This window comes from Trichomycterus rosablanca, chromosome 5 (genome assembly GCF_030014385.1).
Source record: "Trichomycterus rosablanca isolate fTriRos1 chromosome 5, fTriRos1.hap1, whole genome shotgun sequence".
Lineage (NCBI taxonomy): Eukaryota > Metazoa > Chordata > Actinopteri > Siluriformes > Trichomycteridae > Trichomycterus > Trichomycterus rosablanca.
In genome coordinates, this window is record NC_085992.1 from 34956876 (window position 1) to 34966017 (window position 9142).

Consider the following 9142-nt stretch of genomic DNA (forward strand, 5'->3'; position numbering starts at 1 on the left):
AAATGAAATGAATAGGATGGGAGTTTGATTAATCCTCTACTTTTGGCAAGGACATGTATTTATTAAAAATACAATTTTTATTTACATTTGAAAAGTAGGAAGGAATTTGTTTTATTTTTCACAACAGTGCCCTGTGAACATGAGGGCCCAAACCAGTCTAAATACTGCTGGGTATAAAGAGCAGAATTATGTGTATGCTAAGTTCACACTACACGACTTTCAAAGTGTTATCGCTGTACAGTTCACGTCTTGATCTCTTGTAATCTGGAGTCTTTAAGTCGTGGTTTTCACACTACACGATTGATCGGCGATAGGGGGTCAAACACTAAATGATCTGTCACAAGGTGGAATCGCAGACGAGTTTGTCTGGTCTCCAAAACTACGTTTTGTCATGAAAACACACGTGAGAAGTGCCAAGAGGTTTAATCATAAAATGTGTGAGACATTTTTTTTTACTTTAAAAAATGGATGTCAACAAGAAGTGAGCAATCCAATTTGTGTGCTGATATACAGCGAAAAAGCAAGGAGGAAAAAGGAAATAAATCTGGGTGAAGGAGTGGATTTGGCTATGCACCCAGCATGAGTCTGTTCTGCAGAGAGAGCTGAAGAAAAAATAAGTCTTTTAGCAATGCATCTTTGGTGTTATGGTTTGGCGTGGACGATAAGGTCACAAGTACTGTAAAGCTTGTGTGTCGATGTATTCTGATAGAAACTATATTTTGCTGTAGCCATGCTTGTTGACTCCTCCCCCGGGTTTCCATATCTTGCATTTTCATTGGCTGTAGCTCAACACTGCACTCTGCCAGTCTTAACCTGGTCACATTTCACACTACAGGATTTAAAGTCGCAGACCGGTCCACATATTTAGCATGCTAGATATTTTTCTTGAGTCTGTGAGTCATTAGATACAGTTGTTACACAATTGAGAGCCGATTTTTGAACCCCGAAAAGAGCGCTGATTTGCCTCCGAGCTGGCGCATTTGTAGGCGACCTGTTGGCGAGCGAAAATCAGGGCAAAAATCCTGCAGCGTGAGCTAGGCATTATATGCTTTTTCTGCATTGCCCCGAAAAAAATATGATACAAAATTAATAAAAATGACACCAGAGCTACATCAATTTGATGACTTCACATAATACTGTACATGCCAAAGTGCACCAGAAAACTGATTGACAGGGACAGTAAAAGCACTCAATATGTATTACATATGCTCTCCTAAGAAATAATGTGAACGAAATTTCTTAATTACTGCTTCCAGTAAGTTTAGTGAGTATAGATCTTAGTGAAAATTTAAAGTTAAAGCAGATAAAGTTAAAGACCATCAATGAAACATTCACATGTACAAAACTGGAGCCCACCGCATTCTTTCAAATTGCTGCTAATGTAATACAACGCAGCTGCACACCCGTTACAGGTGAATAGTATTGGCTAGTGCAGTTCTAACAGACAGGAAACACAAACATCATCCTTTCCACCCATGTGGAATCGCAGGCCACTTTCACCTGCCAGAGATGGAGTATGCTGCAGCATGTATGGTCACGCACTATGATCTGTAGTCCCCTTCAGGTTGGTTTCACAGGTGAGATTTGAACTCAAGATTTCAGTGGTAATGGCTTAACACATTAGACTGCTGCCACCTGAATGCCCTATAATCACTTCTGAATGTGACAACTTTGTCATCAACTTGTAAAAGTGCACAGACTTTGTCATAATGATCAAATACATGTCGTAACAAGCTGTAAATCATATAAATGGAACAACCATTATCTATAGCCAATTCTCTGACTTCCTTCTTTACTACATTAACAATTATTTTCCTGTTTATTTTACTTTTTGTACAATTCTTTTCAATCGTTTTTCTTTACAAGGTACAACAACAAGTCATCTTGATATTACTCAGTAAACTCTGGAGTTATATGCAGCATCAGAAGGTCTTGACCCCTACAGACCACCATGTTGATGCTGTCGCTTGATCGTACAGCATTGTAGATCTCTTCTGATGTGTTCACTTTCACCCCGTTAACCTCCAGTACAATATCTCCTGGCTTCATACCGGCTCTGTGAGAACAACATGAGCATAACATTTAAGAACCACTTCGTAACTGCTGACTATGATACATTTTGTTTATGCATTTTTCTCCCCTTTTTCTCCCTTTTAGCGCGTGCAATTGCCCGACTGCGTCATGCTTCCTCTCCACTAATGCCGGCCCCGGCTCTGATTGAGGAGAACGAAGCGAACCCACGCCCCCTCCGACACGTGGGCAGCATGCCGTATGCATCTTGTCACCTACACTTTGAAGAGTGCAGTGCAGATCAGCACTGTGTACGGAGAGACACACCCTGACAGCACTCTTTTCCCGTCTCTGTGCAGGTGCCATCAATCAGCCAGCAGAGGTTGCAACTGCATTAGTTATGAGAGAGTCCCTATCCGGCTTTAATATCCCACCCCTATCTGAACAACAGGCCAATCGTTGTTCATGTGGCTACTCAGCCCAGCCGGCAGGCAGAGCTGAGACTCTATACGATGTCACCTACATCCCAGATTTTAAATGACTTGTAATCATTATTCTCTTGCTTACTTGTTAGCTGGAGAGTCTGGGATGATCCGATGAATGAGGACACCATGTGTTACGTCAGGGAACGAGTGATCACGCATCTTCAGCTCAGCTATTATGCTAAAAAATTATGTAAAATACAGGAATGACTGTAACTCTGCTTATCTTCCTTTCCTTTCTATTGCTGGTTAATGTATTGTACATGTGGTACCTGGGTGTCAGTGTTAACATCATCACTCCTATGTAGCGCCGTTTATTCTCAGACTCACCGAACCAGGATCCTGTAAGTAAAATACACATGAGAACAATGACAAATCCAGATGTAAAATTATCAGGGGGATTAACAATACAAAATGATTCAATTTGATTTACAGCACTTACTAATACGTTTAAACATGAGTTAACAATTCAATATTTTTATGATTGGAAATACAGTATATTCCCAAAAGTAGATGCAGACCTGACCATTTTTAGACACAGTTACTCAGTGTGTCTGTGGGAATTTGTGCACGTTCTGTCCAGACATCTGACTTTGTTTGTTTGTTTGTTTATTAGGATTTTAACGTCATGTTTTACACTTTGGTTACATTCATGACAGGAACGGTAGTTACTCATCACACAAGATTTATCAGTTCACAAGTTTATATCAAACACAGTCCTGGACAATTTAGTGTCTCCAATTCACCTCACTTGCACGTCTTTGGACTGTGGGAGGAAACCGGAGCACCCGGAGTAAACCCACGCAGACGCGGGGAGAACATGCAAGCTCCACACAGAAAGGACCCGGACCGCCCCACCTGGGGATCGAACCCAGGACCTTCTTGCTGTGAGGCGACAGTGCTACCCACTTAGCCACCGTGCCGCCCAGACATCTGACTTAACATCAACATATTAATTCAGCCCAAAGGTAAGGGATAAGTCTGTGCCAATTAGGCACAGAAATTAGGATTTGGATCATTGGTTTGCTGCATAACCCAAATACACTTGAGCTTCAGATCACAAACTAACATGCACACATTCTTCTATAGGTTTTTTTAAAGAGAGCAGAATTCATGGATCCATCAATTATGAGAGCTCGACCAAGTCCTCTGGAAGCAAAGCAGCCACAGACCGTCACACCACCACCACCATGTTTGACTGTTGGTGTGATGTTCTTATAATGGAATGGAATACCACATGTAACGGGCACCATGTCTTCTGAAAAAGTCCACCTTTGACTCATCAGTCCGCAGAATATTATCCAAAAAAAAAACATGGCCTGATGTGTTTGTGTAGACGCCCAGTAACATTGGTGGCTCTGCTGAGATTTAAACCACACTGTAGCTGTGTGCTAGCATGTCAGACCACCTGAGCGACCATACCACTACGTATTTTAACACCTCTACACATTAGTAATAAAATAAGGCAAAACTAATGATGGTTCTTACTGTTTTTATTTGAGGCACGATCAAGAAAAACACGAAGTCTGTCTGCAGGAATGGCAAAGGAAATGCCAGCAGTCACCTTCATGGTGTTAATTCCAATCACCTCACCATCCTACATGTCACACAGAATAAAAACAGTTAGGAAGAACAATACAGATTAATATTCTGTCTTTAGATATTGCAAAGGTTAACTCACCAGATTAATAAGAGGTCCACCTGAATTCCCAAACTGTAAGTGAAAAAGACAAAACATTAGAGAAAGTATTTTAGTTTTTTTTTCTATTCATCTATGCATTTTCTCCTTTTTGCCTGATTTAGCGTAGCCAGTTAGTCTTCCGATGCCGGGGATCCAGATTGTGTTCGAGGAGGATATATTTGCCTGCCCCATGCACCCTTCGACGCAAGTCTCCAAGGCTCATCCACTCCTGAAAAGGTGCCTTGATCTGCTAACCAGGGTCCTGGCACATAGTTTGAAGACCCCACCCACTTAGTCCGGTCTTTTCTCACCCAGCAAACTCGGTGGCCAATTATTTTCTGCTGCAGGCACTGCCAATTTTTCCTGCTAAAAGGCGCCCAGCCAACCGGTAGCAGAGCTGCGGTTCGAACCAGGGTGTTCAGAATCTCAGTGCTGGTGTGCTAGTGGAATATCATGCTGCGCCACATTTTGGTAGTTTAACACTTTGTGATTATACATGTAACACTGTAGTTAGGAAGGGTTTTACAGCTGCAGAAGATCAATATTCATTATTCTGATCAGATGTGTAGCAGAGGGGAATTGTCAGGGCCCTGAAAGGGTATAAGTTATTCTAAAAATAATATAATATCATGATATCCTTCATAGCTGCCTGTGGGTAGCACTGTCGCCTCACAGCAAGAAGGTCCTGGGTTCGATCCCCAGGTGGGGTGGTCCGGGTCCTTTCTGTGTGGAGTTTGCATGTTCTCCGGTTTCCTCCCACAGTCCAAAGACATGCAAGTGAGGTGAATTGGAGACACTAAATTGTCCATGACTGTGCTTGATATAACCTTGTGAACTGATAAACCTTGTGTAATGAGTAACTACCGTTTCCTGTCATGAATGTAATCAAAAGAGTAAAACATGACGTTAAAATCCTAATACACAAACAAACAAACAAACAAACATAGCTGCCTATTCAATTTGTATTGGAACATAAAGTGTTAAATTACAAGAGCCCCTTTGTCACCTTCTGTTGTTGCTAAACAGAACGTTGTGCTGTGAGGTGGTCCAGCTATAGATTTTCAGAGGGCCAACCAATAAAAATTTAACAAAAGACCAATTTCAAATAGGAGTAAAATTGACCAATCATATCATCCCTCTAAATGGATGTGCTTTGTTATCTTTAACTTTATGACAAGTTTAGCTTGCTGTGCCAGCTGCAATAATATCTGTCTGCAGAGCGTGGGTGTGGCTGTCATGTGTTTTGACTGGCATGAGACTTTTTTTCATAAAAAATACATGTGAATAAACTGTGAATAATGTCTGTCAATACAGCGTATTGTTTTAAGCTTGCCGCTCAGTGGCATAGCCAGCAGAAACCTGTTTTGCTGCGTATCATGTAGAAGGCATAAACGCTCTGGTAAGCGGCAATTTGCTCAAAGCCTTGCATTTACATTTACATTTTCAGCATTTAGCAGACGCTTTTATCCAAATTGACTTACACAATGAGCAATTGAGGGTTAAGGGCCTTGCTCAGGGAACCAACAGTGGCAACTTGGTGGTGGCGGGGCTTGAACCGGCAACCTTCTGTTTACTAGTCCAGTACCTTAACCACTGAGCTATCACTGCCCTTGCAGTGAACAAAGAGCAATATGCTTATCATGTAAATGTAGCCTAATGTACAGCAAAGTAACTGATAGCAATGTGAGGTGAGCAAAGTCTGGCAACAAAGTTTTAGAGACTGTAACATCATGCAAATAAGATGCAAAACAATGGGGCGATGGCCAATCATCACATATGGAAAATGTTGGCAACCTTGCTTATGAAGCCAAACAACTAGTGGTAAAGTTAAGAGCAGATTCACTTAACAGGAATCAGCAACCAGTGATTTGGGCCTAAGTGTAAACCTAAGGAAATACGAACTATCAAACCACTGTACTGTATCTCTTTGCACTAAAGTTAAGTGTACAAATGTGTGATCTTACATCGATGGCAGCATCAGTCTGTATGTAGTCCATGTTGGCATTAGCCAGACCCAGTTCTTTGCTTCCTCTGTGAGCAGAGCTAACTATTCCAGAAGTGATTGTATTTTTTAAAGCAAAGGGGCTTCCCATAGCAACCACAAACTCCCCCTGACGCACATTCGATGACTGACCAAGTTGCAGTGTCGGCAATGGATGCTGGAAACAAATACAGAGGAACCATAAGAGAGAGAGTAATAGTAAAATAAAATTATGAAAAACTATATAACAGTGCAGAAAACCATGAGCTCAGGTACAACACACCTGTTCTCTTTCTCAAGTATATTGTCAGTGTTACCTTGGCATTAATTTTAATCGTTGCAATGTCTGCAACCTGGTCCACATTCTGCACAGTAGCATTGTATGTTTCTCCGTTGGTCAGCTTGACTCGAACCCCACGCTTGTTGGCAACTACATGTGCATTAGTCACTATAAGGCCATCGCTACTGATAATAAAGCCAGAGCCATTGGAGACGGGAGTTTCTCGGCCATGGTATGGATTCCTTCAAGAAATAATAAACAGCGAACACAATTCGTTCAACTTTCATTTATATACATACAAATAAAACATCACACACTTTTGCTATTTTTGCAGTGCAAATTCAAGTGTTAGCAAAAAAGCTGCTACTAACCTGAAAAAAGGGATCAACGTCTAATTATAATCTAATTATAATCCACACATTGTATGATAAATGCATGCAATAATGACACAGAACACTGAATATGCACATAAACATATGGCATACATCTTCATCTCTACAAAACACGGCAACTTAGTAACCGACTCTAATGTTTTAATTGGGATCAAAATCAAGCATTAAACAACGTTTATAAGAAAAGAGGAAAGAAGTGATCAGGGCATTTATAGAAATATATATCAACAATTCTAATTAGTTGAGGTTTTGCTAACACCAACAAAACAGTGGACTCACACTATGAAAAGCTGTCAGACATTAGACACATCTATTTGTTCATTATTTATTAGGATTTTAACATCACGTTTTACACACTTTGGTTACATTCATGACAGAAACGGCAGTTACTCGTTACACAAGATTCATCAGTTCACAAGTTTAATGTCGAACACAGTCATGGACAATTTAGTATCTCCAGTTCACCTCACTTGCATGTCTTTGGACTGTGAGAGGAAACCGGAGCTCCCAGAGAAAACCCATACAGACACTGGAAACATAAGTGTTCATTTGACATAAATTCAGTGTTTAAATATTTAGGCGTTCAGGCTTTCACTAAGTGCAGCAACTGGCACATAACGCAGCTTATTGAATCTTTAATTGAGAAAATTAAGGTTTTAGACAGATTGTAAGGTAAACTGGTATACTACAGTATACTAAACCTATTTGCAGTTTTAGTATAGAGTATTATAAGATAAGAACAAAGAACTGAAAACACAAAACTGGGTCAGCCTGTTTACAATCTGTCTGCTTAACACATCAGGATATGAACTGCCGCAAATAGCTCTTAACATTCTTGCAAATTGAGGCAGCACGGTGGCTCAGTGGGTAGCACTGTTGCCTCACAGCAAGAAGGTACTGGGTTTGATTCCCAGATGGTGGTGTCCAGGTCCTTTCTGTGTGGAGTTTGCATGTTCTCCCCAGGTCTGCGTGGGTTTCTTCCGGGAGCTCCGGTTTCCTCCCACAGTCCAAAGACTTGAATTTGAGATACAAAATTGTCCATGACTGTGTTTGACATTGAATTTGTGAACTGATGAACCTTGTGTAACGAATAAACTACATCTCCTGTCATGAATGTAAGCAAAAGTGTGTAAAACATGACGTTAAAATCCAATTAAATAATAAATAATAACAATAATCTTGCAAATCGTTAGCATTCTGAAATACCTAGATCTAATCTGCTGCTGTAGATCACCTTGTAAACACTAGAGCTAAACCTTCAGCCCAGTGAGCATCCAGGTGTGGCAGTATGAACTTACCTTCCAACGATTTCTATATAAACCACTGCAGGAGCTGATTTCTCCACCACATCAGCTATAAAGTTGTACTTGTATCTGGGGCTGTCGGGTTTGTAAACCGAAGCACATTGAGCTACAGGTAAAATATAGTCCAGTAGTGTGTTTCTTAATGGTTTAGTTGTGTGAGAAATATCTTTATCCTGATCCTCATCATTACAGCTGTGCAGCACAGCTCCAGTCAGTCCCAGTCCTACTGCCACTGCTCCGAGGACACAAGTCCGACCCGAACTGTTGCTACTATCGTCTTTTCTACCTCCATCTGATACTGTTGTTCTTATAAAGGCTGTGTTTCTTCCACGATGATGTTCAGTACAGTTGGTGGATAAATGATTCACCAGTCTATGAGAGATCAGTTTCACCTCGTGTCCATTCTGCTGAAGATAAGTCATTATTATCCGTCCGACAGAACCACTTACATGTCGCGTCGTCATGTTGCATCAGATCTGAAATAACTTCATATGAATATTAGTGTATCTATGGGAAATCGTACATTTACGGCTTAAAAACCCACATTTTCTATGTCTAAATTAATGTCACTACGTGATACGCAACTGAGTACTGAAGTTTTAAACTAACCTTTCAAATCTACCCAGTGAATTCTCCGGAAGTCTACGTTGCGCATGCGCATACCTGAACAATCCCGTAAACAACAATGGCGTCCCAGATGTAATGCTACCAAACTAAATGGCATGTAAAACTATAACAAGTCTTCTAGATGAACTAATTCCGCTAAGAAAAAACTACAATGAAATATATAACAAAAATTCTTCCATTAATTCTTCGATAACGCTATTTCTTATATGAGCGGGATATCTGGCGAAAGTACTGAGGGAGCGTCTAAAAAGTGCATGCACAGAACCACTGGTTATTTAAAAAAGGTTTTGCCACCAAACTTAGTTTTACTTTGTTTCAAAATGCTGTTGCGGGTGAAGTGTGGCTACTTTAAAAAAATTTCCGGCCGCTAAGAGCTTTCATTATA

The 9142-nt window shown here is 40.6% G+C and overlaps 1 protein-coding gene across 1 annotated transcript; it reads right to left on the reverse strand.

Annotated features, from left to right (window-relative positions):
- Nucleotides 1–23: 23 nt before the first annotated feature.
- On the reverse strand, nucleotides 24–8711 carry LOC134315104 (serine protease HTRA2, mitochondrial-like). Its single transcript, XM_062996059.1, has 8 exons — nucleotides 8125–8711; nucleotides 6472–6676; nucleotides 6138–6332; nucleotides 4174–4206; nucleotides 3981–4089; nucleotides 2765–2834; nucleotides 2578–2673; nucleotides 24–2056 (listed from the first exon to the last, which is right to left on the reverse strand). The coding sequence occupies exons 1-8, from the start codon at nucleotides 8592–8594 to the stop codon at nucleotides 1891–1893; spliced, it is 1344 nt and encodes a 447-aa protein (XP_062852129.1). The 5' UTR covers nucleotides 8595–8711; the 3' UTR covers nucleotides 24–1890.
- Nucleotides 8712–9142: the final 431 nt, after the last annotated feature.